The sequence below is a fragment of the Perissodus microlepis genome, chromosome 6 (genome assembly GCF_051167445.1).
Source record: "Perissodus microlepis isolate ML-2025 ecotype Zambia chromosome 6, ASM5116744v1, whole genome shotgun sequence".
In the NCBI taxonomy this organism is placed as follows: Eukaryota; Metazoa; Chordata; class Actinopteri; order Cichliformes; family Cichlidae; genus Perissodus; species Perissodus microlepis.
Window position 1 is genome coordinate 477,152 of NC_140466.1, and position 20,011 is coordinate 497,162.

At 41.1% G+C, this 20,011-nt stretch overlaps 1 protein-coding gene across 1 annotated transcript; it reads left to right on the plus strand.

Annotated features, from left to right (window-relative positions):
- Nucleotides 1-4,499: 4,499 nt before the first annotated feature.
- l1td1 (LINE1 type transposase domain containing 1) lies at nt 4,500-13,831 on the plus strand. The gene has a single exon (XM_084929871.1). It carries the CDS (start codon nt 5,487-5,489, stop codon nt 6,054-6,056), a length of 570 nt encoding a protein of 189 aa, XP_084785997.1. The 5' UTR covers nt 4,500-5,486; the 3' UTR covers nt 6,057-13,831.
- Nucleotides 13,832-20,011: the final 6,180 nt, after the last annotated feature.

Here is a 20,011-nt window from a genome sequence, read left to right on the forward strand (position 1 = left end):
GAGGGGTGGGGGTGGGGGTGGGGGGCGGCGCTTCCACTCGGCGCCGACAGAGGGCGACAACACCCGCCCTTCAAAATAAGAGCGCTCGCTGCTTTTATTTTTCAGACTTTTCTCTGGTTTCACTCACAGATAAAGACGAGAAACAAAACCTCAGCACAACAAATATTACATTTATGAGACAGTGCAAGCAGATGTGTGAAGGAAAGAGAAACACCGACTCAGAGCAGACCTCAGACCAGGGGCGATTCTAGGATCAGAGCTTTGGGGGTGCTGAGCACCCAGAGAGCTGCCCAGCCAGGCAAGATAAACCGGTCTCTGTCAGTCCCTGCATCCTTAAATGTTGTCCCGAGTTCCCTCTGACTGTCACTTTGGTTCATTTAAACCCCTGTTCCTCCCTGCCCTCATCGTCTGTTGTCTTCGTCTCCGTTATCAGTCATCATAATTTTACCATCTCTGTGCAAGTCTGCAAATTTCTTTATTAAATCATAAGATTCTTAAATTCATCAAGTCTCTCTGTGCCTGGGTCCTCGTCACAAAACATGACATCACTGTTTTGTACATTTTAACACAATTTAATCCCACATTTGTGAAAGAAAAGCAAAACACTTTTTTGAAAAGTCTGTAACAAAACCATCAAATCTGATCAAGGTTATTTAAATGCTGCCAAAGAAGAATGGATTGGAATAAAAATACATATCCTAACCTTAATTACTGGGAGAATAATGAATGATGCTCATAGTGAGTAAAAAGTAAACTGAGTGCATTTTTTGGACAGAGATTCACTTTTAATGTGTGTGTATAATACAATACAGATGCATAAAAAACACTCCCGAAACAGAAAAAATTCTTACAAAATATTAATAAAAACTATAAAAATGGAGGCAACTTTGCCTGTGGTAGCATGTATGAAAAAATCTTTACTGCAGATGCTAATTTTGTGTTGTAAGATTTATGACTTTCATGTTTTCATAGTGGTCCTTAGGAGAGCTTGACATTTTATCAGGTGGTCCACACTGTAAAAAGTTTGAGAAACACTGATAAGTGTGTGTGTGATTTTGGAAAACATTTAAAGCTGCTGTACAGAATCTTTGAAACAAGCTTAAAACATTTTTAGAAACAGAGCATCTGCTTCTCTTTACAGCTCCTCACTCCACCAGGGCTGTTTGGCTCTTTCTGATAGTTTGCAAATGTGATGTACGTACTGCGGCAGTCATACAGACAACTGGACGGTCCAGAAGTTGGCCTACCTATTACTGGCTGAGGTTTCAGTAGAGTTGTGGCTGAACCACATAAAAATATATCATTAATTTTCATCTCCCCGATCAATGATAATGTTATGTTGGAATGTTAGTTGTAGTTGTTGTAAATGGCCTGTATTTGTATAGCGCTTTTCTAGTCCCTAAGGACCCCAAAGCGCTTTACACAACCTGTCATCCACCCATTCACACACACACACACACACACACACACACAACAGGAGTTATAAGGTTAATGGGCATCCAGTCAGTTAGCTAGTTAGTATCCATTTCTAACAGGACAGTGGTAACAACTTTAGGCTACGGAGAATTTAAAGTTTTAGATTTTAAACAGGCTGTATACATTTCAATGTTAGCAACAGGACGGTGAAATGTCGCTGATTTTACTACAGAGCAGGAAGGATTGTAGGGCAGCAAACCTTGTCAGAAAACACGTTTTCAACCCTGCAGGTTACCTGGTGTAATGTTTTTCAGGTAAACAGAAACATGGTCTGACTCCTACCAACTATATAAAGAGTAACTGAAGGTTAAATGCAGCTAATATGTCCTGTTTTAAGCCAGACACTTACACCTCCGCTCCGCTGCGTCTCAGCCACCATCGCTCTGGCAGCAACGCTGCTAGAGCCAGAGCAGCGGAGAGCTGGAACAAACCATTTTGGGAGGGGGGGTATCTATACTTTTGTTGTTAAAATGTTACGTCTCAAACAAGTACAGTACTGTATGCTTTTTATATTTTAGTAGTGTGTCCCACAAACAGCAAATATTGTCAAAAAAAAGTAAGAAATCTTTGGGGGTGCTTTGATTCATTTTGGGGCTGAAGCACCCCCAAAAATGGGCTAAAATCGCCCCTGCCTCAGACATATTTGTCACCATAAACATGAAATGGATAAAATCAAATGTTTATCTATTCGAACAATCATTAGTTAAGGATTAAATATGCTTTAAATAACAGTAAATTCTAGGAGATCTTCACATTTGACAGCAGAAGCATCCTGTACGACGCAGAGATAACAGTCCTGGGCGTCCTTCTCTTTATGCACCCCAATATCTCCAGGGTCAAACTGACACTAGAAAGTGTCTGTATGAGTCACACTGAGCAGTGCTGATTTTCTAGAAATCAGAATCAGAAAGACTTTATCTCCAAGGGCCAATTAAGGAAATAGCTAAAAATGCTAGAAACATTACAGTGTTGTTTTTTGTTTGTTTGTTTGTTTGTTTGCAAATCTTTGAACCTTCACATAGTCCTGATATTTACAAGTTTATTTTTCAGGATTTCAAAAGAGACTTGAAGCTTGTCCCGCTTCTACCTCCTTTTTGATTTACTGCATTCCCGTCTAAGACCTTAGTGATGTTTGATGCAGGGTGACTGTTTAGGTCTGGGCTTCTTTAGTTTATACGGAGCAATGGTGTCCATAACTGAGGAGCAAGTAGTACTGAATAAGATGGTAAGGTCTTCAGTACTGAGATAATGTGTGTGTGTGTGTGTGCTGGGGGTGGGGGGACAAGTTATGGTCAGATTATAAACTTTAACACCGGATGACAACCGTAGGTCGAATGTACGGCCCAGTCTGTGAGATTATAGTCTTCCTTAAATATTGCTCCTGTGCCATCCACTCAAACAGGTATCAGCTTTGATCAGGGCTGCACTGGGACAAAAAAATCGCCCCGGGCATTTTGACTAGAGACCGGCCCACCAGGTATTATAGGAAAAACCATGAAGCCTTTGAATGAAAACAAACGCTGTTGTCACAGTCAGGGCCGTGCAGAGAGGTTCAAAGGGGCGGGTGCTCAAAGTTAAAAAGGGGCACATCGAACCAGGCTGAATAACAACAACACACATTCATCAAGAATCTAATATGGGATCGCATCATACTATATCACTGTTGTGAGGCGAAGCAAACGTAGCCGATGTTTTACCTGATGGGTACAATGTTGCTGTTGAGGCGTTTCTGCTGCTCCTGCTGCTGATGGTGCTGGAGGGCGGGGCTGTGCTGATCTGAGACTGTAGACATTAAAGAGTCCACAGGAGAGATGGTAGCTGATTAAACAAGTATCATGAGATAATAACAAAATGCAAAGATTGGTGACAGCGCTTGGAACCATAAGGCAACAAAAAACTGTGAGAAATAAATTAGGCTCTGCCTGTGAATCACTCTTTGCTTCTCTTCTTCCTTCCATCCCATAATTTCATCTATCACTCTCCACTTGCTGTCGATGTGACAACAAGGCACAACTTGCTATTGCAATAAACTATAATCTAGTTATCCACACCTAACAACTCTTGCACTTAATCTATAATAAAATGATGACAGAAAAATGTTATAGCCCTGCCTTTAGTAGCCTCACACAGCTCCTACTGTTTCCTCCTCATGTCCTTACCAGGCATGTCTGGACAATGTTATATCATGAGTAATAACTTAAAATAATCCATACACATAAAACACACACATGCACGCACACACAGTGACATTTTAGACCTTCTTCAGAATACGGTATATACTATGGGCATCACGGTGCTGATCCAGAATCCTTACATTATTATTTGTTACTAGAGCTACAATAATAAAGCAATGAGGAGGGGGAAGTAATAAATATGAAATCATGTATTTATGATGATTCCATTTGTTTCACTATCCACTCTGTGCAGGGGCAAAGCTTATTACATTTTTAAACAGATACAATCATTTTACTGCTGTAAAATCAGCATTTTGTCTGATTTAAAATATAAATCTAATATAATCTGCTTCTTAATGTATGTTCTTTAAAATACAGCGTGTGTTTTTTAATATATTATAATTATAATAATGCATAATTATGTGGACATGCATATTAGATCGTTTTTTAGTGAAATATAAGCCCTCCAGAAAGGCCGGAAAAGCTCTGAAACTTACTTTAAAACTAAATATGTTCCCTAAAACGGTGACAGAGCTACAGACCCATGACAGCCTTACACAGGTAGCCAGCAGCTGTGACCAGCACTACTTGTGCAGTTAATAAAAGGACAGGTAATGTTTGTCGCGCTGTTGCACACAAAGCACGCTCGTTTGTTTCAGTTCGTCAGTTGCAACAAGACGGCTTACCAACGTGTACGTAATAAGCTAATACTCCTGGGTGCTACACACTACAGTGTACGCTGTACACCTACTTACTGGTTGTGTCGCATCAGTCTGTGTCTCTGCGTTAACTTGTGTTTCTCCTACAGCTCCGGATCGCAACAAATGCGCGTGCTCTTTGTGAGCTCGTTCCCGGCTCGTAACCAGCGCGTTCTGCCGTCAAGAGCGATCATTGGTTAAATGTGATCATGTGACTGATGCAAGCCAGATCCTTTTATTTAGCAAAACTGTGATTAATAGTTAAATATTATTGTTGAGGGGCACAGACAGGACTCCGCACGCACACACACATTAAAAAGTTGCCTCAACAAAAGGGCACTTTGGGCACCCATCAGGAGAGGGGCGGGTGCTCAAGCCCCTCTGCACGTGCCTGGTCACAGTGATGTACACTGTCTTGTTGGTACATATGTATCAGTCTAATAAACTTAAACCTGCACCATCCTCCCTATTCTGGTATTCTAAACAGTACCCGAAAGTAGACTGTTGGTCGAGTTAACTTCCTGAACTATCTACAACACGGTGAAAACCTGAAATTAAGACAGAGAAGACTAGAGGTGAGACATGATCATTACTGATTACTGATGACAGATTTAGATATATTTTCATAAACCATTCATTTGCCACATCAATAAACAGCATGGCAGGGCAAAATATTTTTTCTAACATGGCAACCTTTAAAAAGTGAAAGGAGGGGTCCGCTAGGGGGCGTGTTATGGAGTAGACACGCAAACCACGAGGTCCCATTTATCTGTTAAATTACTTTATGGTTCACCTATTGTGGCCCAATTCAGAGATTTCTTAAGCTCTATTAAGAAAGTCAGCATTGTTTTAGCTGTTGTTCTTTCTGTCTTTTTGTCTTATCTCGAAGTGAAATGCCTCCTAAGCAGTCTGCTAAAGGAGCGCAGGCTAGCTGCTCAGAGACCGCTAGCAAAAGTACCGTTGATCCAGCGACACTGCTAGCTTTCCGCGACATTGTCAAAGAAGTGATTCAAGAGGAAAATGACAACCTACGGGACGAAATTAAACGAGCCATTTCGCTCGTTTAATTGACGAATGTACTGAGAAGTTGGGCGAACACGAAGAAGGCTTGAATAATCTGGACAAGCGGCTAGAAGTTATGGAGACATGTTTCGTAGATCTGAGTAACCAATACAAGAAGTTGCTGCTGAAAACGGACGACTTGGAGAATCGGGGAAGACGATGCAACTTGCGTATATTAGGAGTGCCGGAGGGAGCCGAACAAGGGAATCCCACTAAATTTGTTGCTGATCTGTTGCACGTTGTACTGGGCGGTCCCGGCGGGTTGGAGCAGGCTCCGATCCTGGACAGAGCTCACCGGGCGGCGGTTGCGCTGCCCACGGAGGGAGGGCGACCGCGGCCGTTCATTGTTCGCATTCATTACTACCAGGAGAAGGAGCGGATACAGCGCTTAGCCAGACAGAAAGGCCGGCTGGAGTTTCAAGGGAAGCAGATCTTCATCTTTCCTGACTACAGCGCCGACCTGGCCAGACGCCGGGCTGCTTTCAGCGAGGTAAAGGGACTACTACGGAAAAAAGACGGAGTTCGCTACGGTCTTCTTTATCCTGCCTGGCTTCAGATCTCATTTAATGGAGAAACACAGGTATTCGACTCTCCTAAAGCAGTGAAAGATTTCATTGACTCCAAGTTTGAGTCATCTCCCGAATGACATTTCATAAGAACCACCGGGACTTTCATACCATCGTGACTATATTTTTGTCAATCAATAAACGGACGATCTCTGGTTTAGCTTAGTTTCATGTTCAATGTTCATTTAGAAATCTCAGATGTTGGTGCGCTTGCCCTTGTTTCCTGGGAGGTTAACTATATTCCAGTACTTGTCACTTAAAAGGGACTCCGGGGTCAGCTTTGATGAGAAGTGAAACAGGTCCGTTTTTCGGTTACGGGTAAATTTGACGTGGGAGTTTTTCTCTTTCCTTCTCTTAATTATTTTACTCTATTATGTTGGACTTTGTGACTTTCTAATTTGAATATATTTTGGACTACATGTGTGATTCACAGTTCAGATGCTTCTGCTCATGTGGGGCTGTGGTCATGAATAAGGAGAATGGGACTCTTGATAGAAGCAGGGGAGCTTTGGGAAATTGGTGTGTGTCGTTTGGGGACAACACTGAACACGGGGAGGTGGGTGGGAGGGACTTGTCTATTTTTTCTTTTTTGTTGTGAATGTGAAGGGATTGAACCACCCAGTGAAACGAAATAAGGTACTCTCTCATCTTCTTTATCTTAAAGTACATGTAGCGTTTCTTCAAGAAACACACCTTAAGAATACAGATCATGCCAGATTAAGACGAAATTGGGTTGGACAAATTTTTCATTCCAAATTCAATGGTAAAGCCAGAGGTGCAGAAATTTTGATTAATAAGAATACTCCATTTATAGTCTCTCACACAATAGCTGACCCAAATGGTCGCTATGAAGTTGTGACAGGGTCCCTGTTTACTACTTCACTTATTTTAGCAAACGTATATGCTCCGAATTGGAATGACTCAACTTTTTTCAATGACTTTCTTAATTCCCTTCCACAGATCAATACACACCAATTGATCCTTGGAGGGGACATGAATACTGTTATGGATCCAGTACTAGATCGCTCCTCAGATAAAAGACTTCCACGCCCTAAATCCTCATTAGTGTTACAGTCATATTTACAAACCTATGGGGCTGTCGATGCGTGGCGATTTCTCTACCCCTCCACTAAACAATATTCCTTTTTTTCTGCAGTGCATCAAACGTATTCTCGTATAGACTACTTTTTTGTTGACAAAAAATTGCTAAATACAATAGCATAGTAATATCTGATCACAGTCCACTTGTTTTGGAACTCAGCTTCCCGGATGAACCCTTTGTGTACTCCTGGAGACTCAATCCTCTTTCTTTGTCAGATAAGGAGTTTGTGGAATATCTTTCCAAACAAATTGATATCTTTATAAGAACAAACATTACGCCTGGCATGGCCTATAGTACGGTTTGGGAAAGCTTAAAAGCATTCTTACGGGGCCATATTATATCATACTGTTCATATACTAGAAAACAGAAGCAGAAACGTCTTTCTGAATTGATACACCTTATTTCGCAATTGGATGAGCAACACTCTACAACCCCCTCTCCAGATTTGTATAAACAAAGACTAACGTTACAAACTGAATTTAATTTAATCTCAAACCGGCAGTCAGAGTCTATGATTCTTAAATCTAGAGGAAGATGGTATGAACACGGAGAAAAAGCATCTAAAGTTTTAGCACATCAGCTTCGTAAATCAGAAGCAACTCGTATAATCCCTGAAATTAGGACTAAATCTGGACATGTCACCACTACACCACAAAAAATAAATGAGTTTCAGAATATTCTATTCCAGTCTCTATGATTCTGAATCTTTAAACACGCCTGAACTGTTTGAGGCTTTTTTTTGATGGAATGACAGTTCCGACTTTAACCTCGGCATTCAGAGACCAATTGGAGGAGCAAATTACAGTGGAAGAAATTAAATTGGCGATTAGCTCAATGCAGAATGGCAAATCCCCGGGTCCGGATGGGTATCCGGTTGAATTTTTCAAGACCTTTAAAGACAGTTTATCACCTTTATTACGAGACATGTTCATTGAGTCATTGGTTTCAAAATGTCTTCCCCTAACGCTTCGACAAGCAACCATCTCACTCCTATTGAAGCCAAATAAGGATCCATTAGAGTGTTCATCATATCGTCCTATATCACTCTTAAATGTAGATTTAAAAATACTGTCAAAAACACTTGCTCTCAGGCTAGAGCAATATCTACCATTGTTAATTTCTCCAGATCAGACAGGTTTCGTGAAGGGTAGGCATGGTTTTTTCAACCTGCGCAGGTTTTTAAACATATTACACACCAAGTCAACTACAACCCCTGAAATTGCCTTATTACTCGATGCTGAGAAGGCATTTGACCGGGTGGAGTGGGATTATCTGTTTTATACGCTACATAAATTTGGATTTGGCCCTAATTTCATTTCATGGATTCAGTTACTTTACTCCTCACCTATGGCACGTGTTAGAACAAATTCGTTATTCTCTTCTTATTTCCCACTCCTCCGTGGTACGAGACAAGGTTGTCCCTTATCCCCTCTTCTTTTTGCATTATCAATTGAACCATTGGCGATTAAACTGCGAGCTGACAGTTGCATTAAGGGCATCTTCAGAGGTGACCAGGAGCACAAAATATCCTTATATGCTGACGACCTCCTGCTGTATATGTCAGAGCCTTTGTGCTCTCTTCCCTGTGCTCTTGCCATTTTTGAATGTTTTGGTAATATTTCAGGTTACAAGTTGAACCTGCATAAAAGTGAACTTCTCTGTGTCAACTCTATAGCCAGGAAGATTTCATTTTCAGATTTTCAATTTAACGTTAAATCAGGGTATGTGACCTATCTGGGGGTTAAGGTTACCCACTCATACAAAGGTCTTTATGAAAGAAACTTTGTCCCGCTGCTTAAGAATCCTGAGACAGATCTTCAGAGATGGAACAATTTACCACTGTCACTAATTGGCCGCATCAATTCTATCAAAATGAACATACTACCCAAGTTCCTTTATTTATTTCAATGTATCCCATGCTACTTACCCAATAAGTATTTTATATCACTGAATAAGCATATCTCTGCATTTATTTGGAATGGCAAAAGTCCATGAATTCGTAAAGATTTCATGCAGAGGACTAGGCCAATGGGTGGATTAGCCTTGCCAAACTTTCAGTCTTATTATTGGGCAGCAAATATTCGTAATATGCTGTACTGGATGAGTAATGTTACTACAGAGACTCCAGCTTGGCTCCAAATTGAGTCATCCAATTGTGGCAGAATTTGCCTATCAGCTTTGTTGAGTTCAGCTCTCCCATTAGAACTATACACCTATAAACGTAACCCTTTGTTGTATGACTCGCTCAGAATCTGGGTGCAATGTAGGAAAAGGTTGGGGTTACACTTAATGTCAATTAAAGCACCTATCTGCTCAAATCATATGTTCCCACCCTCCATGATGGATTCTGCCTTTAAAATATGGGAAAGTAATGGCTTAGAAGTATCAAAGACCTTTTTGTAGATGGCATTTTTGCCTCATTCACGCAGCTCCTGAAGCAGTTTAATCTTCCTCGGCAACATTTTTTCCGCTATCTACAAATTCGCCACTTTGTAAAGAGTCGATTTCCTTCATTTCCGGAACTACCTGAGGAAACTTCTTTGGATAAAATTATTAATATAAACGTTCATAAGAGAGGGGCGATTAAAGAAATCTATGCTATATTATTAGATCTTCAATCTCCTTCTCTCTCCATCCTTAAAGCACAGTGGGAGAAAGACCTTGGGATGACTATAACAGATGAACTCTGGCAATCCTTTCTCCAGAGGGTACACTCTTCTTCGATATGTGCCAGGCATGGGCTCCTTCAATTCAAGGTCCTACACCGATTGCATATCTCCAAGGAAAAGTTAGCCAAGTTCTATCCAGGAGCTGACCCTCTGTGTAACAGATGTAAAGCAGAAACAGGTTCGCTCCTTCATACCTTTTGGACATGCCCCAATCTTCATAACTATTGGGTGTCTATATTTAACACTCTGTCAGAGATGTATAACGTTAAATATGATCCTTCTGCTCTAACGGCTATCTTTGGGGTGATACCTCAAGACATCACTTTGCCAAAATACTATTCGAATTCTGTTGCCTTTGCTTCACTTATCGCAAGGCGCTTATACTTTTAAGATGGAAGCAGGAAGCTCCTCCCACACATGAACAGTGGCTTGCAGAGCTCATGAGGTTTTTACATTTAGAAAAGATGAGATATACACTGGCAGGTTCAACCACCAAATTTCTTAAGGCATTGCAGCCATTCCTGATGTACATGGAAACATTTAAAATGTCCACCTTATCATGACCGGATGCCATATCTCTATATCACTATCATAGTTAACTGTACACTGAATGTCCCTTATACATTTTATTTTTATATTTGTTTGTTGTTGTTTGTTTGTTTGTTTTTTGTTGTTTTGTAGGGGTTTCTTTGGTTTGTTTGTTTGTTTGTTTTCCTTCTCTATTTCTGTTATCTTTTGGGGTATTGTAAATACTGAACAGCAAACTACTGTATGTTCAATGTTTTGTTAGTAACATGCTGCTGTGACTGGAAAATAAAATTTATTAAAAAAAAAAGTGAAAGGAGACAGAAAGACAGGTGAGAAAGAATAAAACTGACTTTTTGATGGCATTTTACACACAGTGCTGGTACAGTATCTAGAAAATGTGGGAAAATGCTGGCATCATATACAGTACTTAGCTACTTCTGAAGAAATTATGATGGGACCCTCAAAAAAATTACTATGTACAATAATGGATTTCTATACATTTTACATCAGATGAAAACTTTGGTTGTAAGATTCAGATAATTATTTGTTAAAAGTGAGACATTTTAAATGAGAATAAGAAAGAAAAGTATGTCTTTGTGCCCCCCTCTCCCTGTTAATGCTCTACCTGGGCCCCTGGCAACACTTTGCTAGACCCGCCCCTGCACAGTTACCAGCTGTCAGCTGCTTAGAAAAGGATCCTGGTGTTATTTGTCTCTCAGAAACAGTTCATAACTTCAACTCATCCATGTGACCTAAAAGGTAAACCTGTTTCTCCATCACCTGTTCAGCTCTGATGATTCAGTAAGGACATCTCCTGGGTTCATCTGCATGTTTCCCTCTCACCACATATCCAAACCGACATCATGACCAGCAGCTTTACAGCTGTGCCTCCAGCAAACATCAGCTGATACTAGAAAGTAATATTAAATAAATTCTAACAACAGCTGATCAAGCTTAAACGTGCTGCTGTTGTTTAGCGCGACATCGACTGGTTTCTTCTTTCTGGTGCAAAGTGGGCGATAAACAAACAAGAGAGAAAAGCCGATCAGCTGATCATTGATCAGTTTCATGATTGAAGTAGAAACAGGAGAGGGAGGGGGGAGAATGAGAGAAGAAGAGGCAGCTGTGCAGCGTAAACACAGAATAAATCCAGCTTTGTCTTTTTCATTGTAGCTGAAGTCCGGGACAAACTGTTCCTTTTCACCTCAATACGAAACGCGTAATATTTTCTCTGAATACGAGACGATTCCGTTTTTTATGGGACGGTTGGAAACTCTAATAATTAACCTTATAAATAAAATAAAGTTCACTATCAGTAACATCATAGCACCCACCCAGCTGTATAGAAACTCCGTCATGCTAGCTAGCACGCAGTACGAGTTATTGTAACTGACTGTGAAAAGTCAGCACAACAAAAATAAACTCCACCTAAACTTGGTTTATATCTGACCCAGATAGACTGCAGGTCATAACTTCTTACCTGAAGTTCAGTTCACCGCCTCGGGTCTCTGCTCCTCCTGCCTTTCCGTCATCCACCTGCCAGCGTGTTGCATCTGCTGGCCTCCATCACTTGCTAATGTTACTGAATCTGTGGAAGCTCCGCAATAGCCACCACCAAACAACTGAGTTATTTTTACACATCTCCCAGCATCTGGCCAATCCACCACCTTTCAGTGTTTATACTGTTCCGGGAAAAAACGAAAAAAAAAAAAAAAAGACAAAACCCATCGGCCCATTAAAACGGTGGGCCGGGCAAATGCCCGGTGGGCCGATGGCCAGTCCAGCCATGGCTTTGATGTACCAACAAAGAAACGGTGTGTTGGTCAAAGTTCGACAGTGGAGATGCTCACCAGTGTTCAGCCAGGTCACCAACAGGAAATCCCAATTTGGATGGATATAAAGACATTTATGATGAAAGTTGGTTCTTGTGATCAGCGCCAGCTCGACTGACAGGGGCTTGTGATGTGATTTGGATTTCCACAGCAGAAGGTGAAGATTTCCACATCACTGTGTTTCACTGTAGGCTGGCGAGGGTCAGTTTCCCCAGCTGTTTGAGAATTATGCCAGGGAGTCAAGTACTTCTGATTTAAAGCTGTCATGATACTCTGTGTGTGGACCCGACATTAATCCATACAGCGAAAAACCCAACAATCATATGACCCCCTATGAGCAAGCACTTTGGCGACAGTGGGAAGGAAAAACTCCCTTTTAACAGGAAGAAACCTCCATCAGAACCAGGCTCAGGGAGGGGCGGGGCCATCTGCTGTGATTGGTTGGGGAGAAAATAAAACTTTAATCAGAATTACACGTACTGGGTCACAGATCCAGTACCGTGACAGAGGGGATTAAAGTACCAGAGGGCAGCATTGCAGACATAGAGGACAGCCACAAGTACCTGGGAATCCCACAGGCAAATGGAAACCATGAAGAGGTCGCTAGGAAAGCTGCAACCACCAAGTACCTGCAGAGGGTCAGGCAGGTCCTGAGGAGTCAGCTGAACAGGAAGAACAAGATCTGGTGATCAGGCACCCTGCTGGGATAATCAGCTGACCAAAGGAGAAGATAGAAGCCACTGACATCATAACCAGGAAACTCCTTTCACCCGAAGTCCAGCACCCTGAGACTGCACGCTAAGCGGATAGAAGTTGGGCGGAGACGGATGCAGTGCATCAGGAAGATGACCACAACTGACAGTTTAGCAAACAAATGATGAAGGGCTCAAGTGCAGAACCCAGGCAACACAGCGAGACACCGCAATCAGTTCAAGAATCTTTATTCAGTCAGGAGATATCTACACCCGACCTAAAGCGAGTAACTCGACTTAAACCAAGTAAAACAGAGAAATAAACGTTCCTTGGGCACAAAGGCGGAGCTTAACTAAACACAAGGATCCAGTTACTAGGGAGAGAGACTGGTAGGAGGAGTGGAGACAGGCAGTGAGTGGGCAGAGAATCCAGGAGGTGTGTTTGGTAACGATGTCCACAGAATAATAAACCTTACTTGGAACCCAAGCTAGTCGGGCCTGGGGAGGGTGTAGCGGGAGAAGCCTTGGGTCTGCTAGGAAACCAACGGAGTGCGAGCAGGCAGGTGAGCGTGGGGCGACTCTAAAGCACAGCATCTACAACCAACAGGTAAGCCAAAGCTCCTGAAGATGAACGGCGTCTGTCTGAAATGAGTGAATGCACACTGGGGTGAAAGCACTTTGATCAATTTATTTATACAGCACTTTTCACAGGATAAAAACCACAAAGTGCTTCACAGTAATATAAAAACAGAAATACATAAAATACATCAAAATTCAAACATACAGCTGTGAAGAATAGATTCCTTCATGTAGATCAGAGTTAAAGAGAATATAGTTTGTGATTTCTTTCAAAATTATAATATTGTGGTAATGGGTGTAAGAATACAAAATAGAAAATAGGCCTGGGATGGGGACAAAGAACTGGGGTGCAGGGCAGGAGAAGAAGAAGAGAAGAGAAAAGAAGAAAGAAGAAAGAAAGAAAGAAAGAAAGAAGAAAAAAAGGAGAAAAGAGAAAAAGAGAAAGAGAAGAAAGAGAAAAAAAAGAGAGAAGAGAAAAAAGGAAAAAAAAATGAAAAAAGGAGAAGAAAAGAAAGAAGAAAAGAAAAAAAGAAAGAGAAAAGAAAGAAGAAAGAAAGAGGATGAAAGAAAAGAAAAGAAAAGAAAAAGAGAAAAGAGAAAGAGATAGAAAAAGAAAAAAGAGAAAAAGAGAAAAGAAAGAAAAAAAAGAATGAGAAGAAAGAAGGAGAGAAGAAAAAAGAAGAAAGAAAGAAGAAAAAGAAGAAAGAAGAAAAGAAAGAAAAAAAGAAGGAAAGAGAGAGAAAGAAAAAGAAAAAAGAGAAGAAAGAGAAAAAAAGGAAAGAAAAAAGTAGAGAAAGAAAGAAAGAAGAAAAAGAAAAAAGAAAAGAAGAAAAAAAGAAAGAAAAAAAATAAAAAGAAAAGGAGAAAGAAAGAAAGAGAAGAAGGAAAAAAAGAAAAAAGAGAGAAAAAGAGAAAAGAAAAGAAAGAAGAAGAAGAAGAAAGAAAAAAAGAGAGAGGAGAAAAAGAGAAAAAGAAGAGGAAGAGAGAAAGAAGAAGAAAGAAAGAAAAGAAAAAGAAAAAAAAGAGAAAAGAAAAAAGAAGAAAGAAAGAAAGAAAGAAAAAAAGAGAAAAAAGAGAAAAGAAAAAAAAAGGAAAAAAAGAAGAAAGGCAGGAGGACAATCAACCCCCACCCCCAGGGCATGAAGCAAGAGTTACTGAGGCTGAGGAGCAGACAAAGGGCAAACGGGCACTACCTTAAAAGGAGGTGGGGGTCAGGGTGTCAGCATCCTTGGCCACTGTACTAGTGTATTTCCATTGTGGGGGTGTTTACTGTAGGGGGGAGGAGACCAGAGGTTATAACTGTAACTGTTGTGTTCTTTAGGTCAGCCTTCAGCATAGGACTGCAGTGGGCTGATCTCCAGATGCATCTGTAAGAATAATGGGTAATAAAAGGATTGTGTAAAACATGGAAACATCTCAGCGTGATCTCTACCAGGACCAAAAGAATCGCAGAGACCGGCGCTGTCTCAACACAGCACAGATCTAATTAAAAGCCAATCTCAATAAATGAGTCTTAAGCTCAGATACTGTAGAGATCCTGTCCATTTCCCATCCAGTGTCCAGGCACCTTTAGGTCATTAGTCCTAGAAATATTCTTCCATATTCTTCTCAGAAACTAGAGGAAATAGACTAAAGTTCTTGTGAACATCACACAAGGAAAGGAAAGAGAGATGTGGACCCCAGCAGCTTGAGAATTAATACTTTTAGTCCTGAACTTAACTCCACGTTCAATCTCCAACTGTTTTCTCTTGAAGTGCATTTCCATTTCTTGCAGTCTCATGGACTGATGCTCTGAAGCTCTGCTTGCTGCCTTGCTGTCAAGCAACTCTCAAGCTGAATGGAGTCAACGGACAATATTCCCAGGTCAAAATGCACAGTAGACATGTTAGTTGTTTGTTTTTTTACAAACCAGTTTCAGTATGTTAGTGCTCTGCAGCGGTCATTGGAAACAGCTACTCTGCTGTGGGAGTTTCACTAAACTCCTGCACACTGTTACATCACTAGAACAACCCAATATGAAACACGTGGCTACAACAAATGGAACAAACTTTAACATGGCTACATAACCCCTAACCACATGGAAAACATCGCACAGAGCTGAGGTTATGAACCTTAAGAGCTGTTCTGAGTTAACCTGCTGAGCGCTGATTCTTAAATATTGCCAGATGGAGAGCAGCTCCAGGAAACCCAGACTGCAGCTCAGAGGGAGGAATCTCTGTGCAGCACCTCCTGGACTCAGTGAATGCAAACAAAGCACGGAACAGAACATTTCTCCTCCTACACAAAGTCAAATTGGAGGTAAAGAGGATGCTACACTCAGAAAAATAAAGGTGCCAACTGGAACCAAAAGGGGTTCTTTAGACTGATGCCATAGAAGAACCTTTTTGGTGCCACAAAGAACCTTTCAAGCAATGGTTCTTTGAAGAACCATTTCTTTCAGTGGTTCATTGAAGAACCATCAAGAAATGGTTCTTTGGGGCACCTTTAATGGTTTTTCAAAGAGCGGTGGTTCTTTAAAGTGTTCCTAAGACTAAAAGTATAGGACAGATTTTAGTCTGAGAGATTTGATGTTCATTTACCTGCAGATGCCCTATACGTGCCTGCTCCGTGGTTTTCCACAACGTTTTGCACATCACTATTTAATACAGGAAGTAGGTGAACTAAAACCAGTCATCTTTCTTTGTGAGAGGACCATATTAATGAAACCAACCTCAATGACATCACAGAGATCCCTAAAGATGCTCCTGCTGCTTCTCTTCCTCCTCATCCTAAGCTTCCTTCTCTTTGTCCTCGCCTTCCATCCAATTTTAATTCAACCTAAGTGTGTTTCTCCCTCCTCTTCCTCATTTTGTTGGAGCTGTGAAAAGAATTAGTGTGAATCTGAATTAAGTTGTGCAAACAAGAAAAATCTACAGCTTTTCGGTCAGAGGTGCTCTTGTGATTTAAGCCGGGTAGATGTATGTGTTGATGCTGCCTGGTCAGCTCTACGACTGGCTGCTGAGTGATATTTACACCCCGGCTGGATTACAAACTTTAACCACGTGCTGAACTTTGGCCCAGCGTTGATACCTCTTGTTAGTATAACGACCTCTTCTTGGCTTAATGTATGATGGTGGATAAATGTAATGTACAAAGAAAATTTAACTATATTACAAAAGAACATCTATCTTGGTAACATCAAATGACTATAACTTGTCAACTAGTCCGAAAATAAGATACACAGGAACAGTCACAGACACCTTCTCATGTCACATTTCTATTCATTCAAAACACTTATGCATAGCTGTGTTTTATACAGCTCTTACAGAATTCAAAGTACAGGCTGATGTGAGTATTTAATGTACGGCTCAGCTCTTCTGAATTTCTGAGTTTTTAGAGCAGACACAGAGCTCACATCACAACAGGCTTCAGGCGCCATTTTAGTGACTTTAACAATATTATAAATTTTAATTTCGGTCTAACTGACATTACGTAAAATGGTAAATGGCCTGTATTTGTATAGCGCTTTACACAACCAGTCATCCACACACTGGTGATGGCAGCTACATTGTAGCCACAGCCACCCTGGGGCGCACTGACAGAGGCGAGGCTGCCGGACACTGGCGCCACCGGGCCCTCTGACCACCACCAGTAGGCAACGGGTGAAGTGTCTTGCCCAAAGACACAACGACAGAGACTGTCCGAGCCGGGGCTCGAACCGGCAACCTTCCAATTACAAGGCAAACTCCCAACTCTTGAGCCACGATCGCCCCATTACATTATGTACGCAGCTCGCAATTGAACCACATATTTTAGAAGCCAAAGGTTCAAAATAGTTGGGAGCAGCTTCACTTAATTATAACAGTGGTTTTGTTAGGAAAACAGTTCTGTATACCAGATACTAAATTGCGTTAACGTCAGCGGCTAACGTATCTAACATAGCTAACCGTTACTGTTAGCACAACATTAATAGCAAGCTACAGTGACGAGTAACAAAAACAAAACAGTAAAAAGGTTTTAATGAAAATGTTTTACCTTTTCCAACAGTCCCAGAATCCAGAGCTAAATAATAAAATAATAAAAAATAAAGTTACGTTGAAACCAAGCACACCATTGTTGTTCTTGTGACATTACCAATAAGTTTGATGTGTCACATGGCCCTCTTCCTATTGAAAAAACAAAAGTTGTATCCAAGATGGCCGACTTCTAAATGGCCACCGTGGTCACCGCCCATCTTGAGGAGTTTGCCCCCTCACATATACTAATGTGCCACAAACAGGACTTTAATATCACCAACCATTCCCATGTTGTTACGCTGTATCCATGTCACACAGTCATACGAAGCCTGGTGATGACGCCTCCTGTTGGAACAAACTAGCTCAACGGCTCATGTGTAGCGGTTCTGTGGGCCCGTCTATGAACTCTGACCTTTGTTCTTTGTGTCAGGTGGATTCAGCTCAGCTGATTGGCCGGGCCATCCCTGCAGCTTTATTTGGTTTCTCGCTGTGTTTGATCATCGTCTCGTCTCTTTATCATTACATAGATGGCAGCAGAGTTAACGTCTCGAGCTTCCTTCACTTACACCAGGGGTCCCCAATCCCAGTCCACGAGGGCCGGTGTCCCTGCAGGTTTTTGATCTCACCCTGGGTCAGCACACCTGAATCACATGATTAGTTCATCACCAGGCCTCTGGAGAACTTCAGGACATGTTGATGAGGTAGTTTAGCCATTTAAATCAGCTGTGATGGATCAAGGACACCTCTAAACCCTGCAGGGACACCGGCCCTCGTGGACTGGGATTGGGGACCCCTGACTTACACAAAGCGTGTCGGTGCCGCATGCTGACAAACAGCCCCCGCCATCACGCTCCCACCTCCGCCGCGCCCTTTGACTTCCTAACACGGTGTGATGTGAGTGAAGTTGCCCCCCCCCCACCTTCTTCAAATCCAACAAATTTGATGTCAAACGTTTGTGCTACGTTTGTGCTGCTTCTGTTTTAAAGATATTAATGAAAATGTAAAGGTCAAAAGGTCAACCAGCCCTCCCACATTACCCAAATCAAAGAAAAATGATGTCAAACATTTGTGCTACGTTTGTGCTGCAGAAACTTTTGTTTGTGCTGCTATCATTTTAAAGATATTCAAGAAAATTTCTAGAGGTCATCAGAGGTCAACCAGCCCCCCCACATTAATGGAATCAAACAAAACTGGTATCATTCAACTGTGCTATGTTTGTGCTGGTTTGTGCTGCTAAAATTGTCGTTTGTGCTGCTTCTGTTTTAAAGACATTAACGAAAATGTAAAGGTCAAAAGGTCAACCAGCCCTCCCACATTACCCAAATCAAAGAAATATGATGTCAAACATTTGTGCTACGTTTGTGCTGCTAACATTTCAAAGATATTAATAAAATAACGTCTTGATGCGTGCTTAATCATCCAGGTAAGTAAATCCCAAAGGTTGATTCTGTTCATCTGGACATTTTCAGTTGGAGAAACGTTTCGTCATCATCCAGGTGACTCCTTCAGTCTCAGCTGACTGCAGGTTTCCCAACCTTATAAACAGTACATTTGCATAGTGAAGGAAACTGAACAATGTGCTGGGGGGGGTTAGTTCCATGATTGTTTTTGTTTTTTTCCAACAATATCTTTATTATTTTTTACATTTTAATGACTTACAAACAGTCCAACGTTCTAAATACTACATGAACATACGCTCCTCTCAGACAGCAAAAAGAAAACAAAAAAGTCATCAGATTTATCACTCCGTTAAAGGCCTAAATTTGTCATTATCCCAAATCAAATGTCATTGCCCTCAGTCCTCGTCCTCCTCAGATAATACAAATCCTTCTACAAAATTCACAAATGGTCTCCACACCTTCTCAAAAACATCCAATTTCCTTTTCAGTATACATGTTATCCGCTCCAATGGCAAAGCCACCATCATTTGTTTTATCCACTGTGTGATACTCGGTTCCCTTGTTCTTTTCCATTTTAGTGCGATTAATCTTTTTGCTTGTAACAAACCCATATCAATAAACAGTCTGTCACTTTTTGTGTACCTCATGTTTTCTGGGTACAGTCCCAGAATAAGGAAGCCAGGATCCAAAACAACCTCTTTGGATAATATTTGTTTCATAGTTTGTGTTACTGCAGCCCAAAAGGAGCCAATCTTCCTGCAATCCCAAATACAATGCCAAAAGTTACCTTTATCTTCATTACATTTATTACAAGTGTCTGGAATATTAGAGTTGTACTTATTCAATTTTTCCGGAGTAACATATATTCGCATTAACCATTTGTATTACAACAACCTTAGTCTAGAATTAATAGTTTGTTTATGAGCTTTTGCACAAACCAATGCCCATTGTTCCATGGATATGTCCTTCTTTAAATCATTTTTCCAGGCGTTCAACCTTCCCAACGAATTGTCAGATGTTTTGGACCTAATCAATTTATATATTTCTGATATTGCCCCTGTTAATAGGAAAATTGTACTTAGTAGTCAGTATAATCTTTTAATGATATAAGTTTGCATATGGTAGAATGCTGCATGTAATCATTTGTGTGTAGAAGTATATAGTTGGTGGCATATTGAAAGAATGTCTCATCCTAGGAGGTCTGTAACACTCTAGGGTGTTCACCCCCACATCCTAGG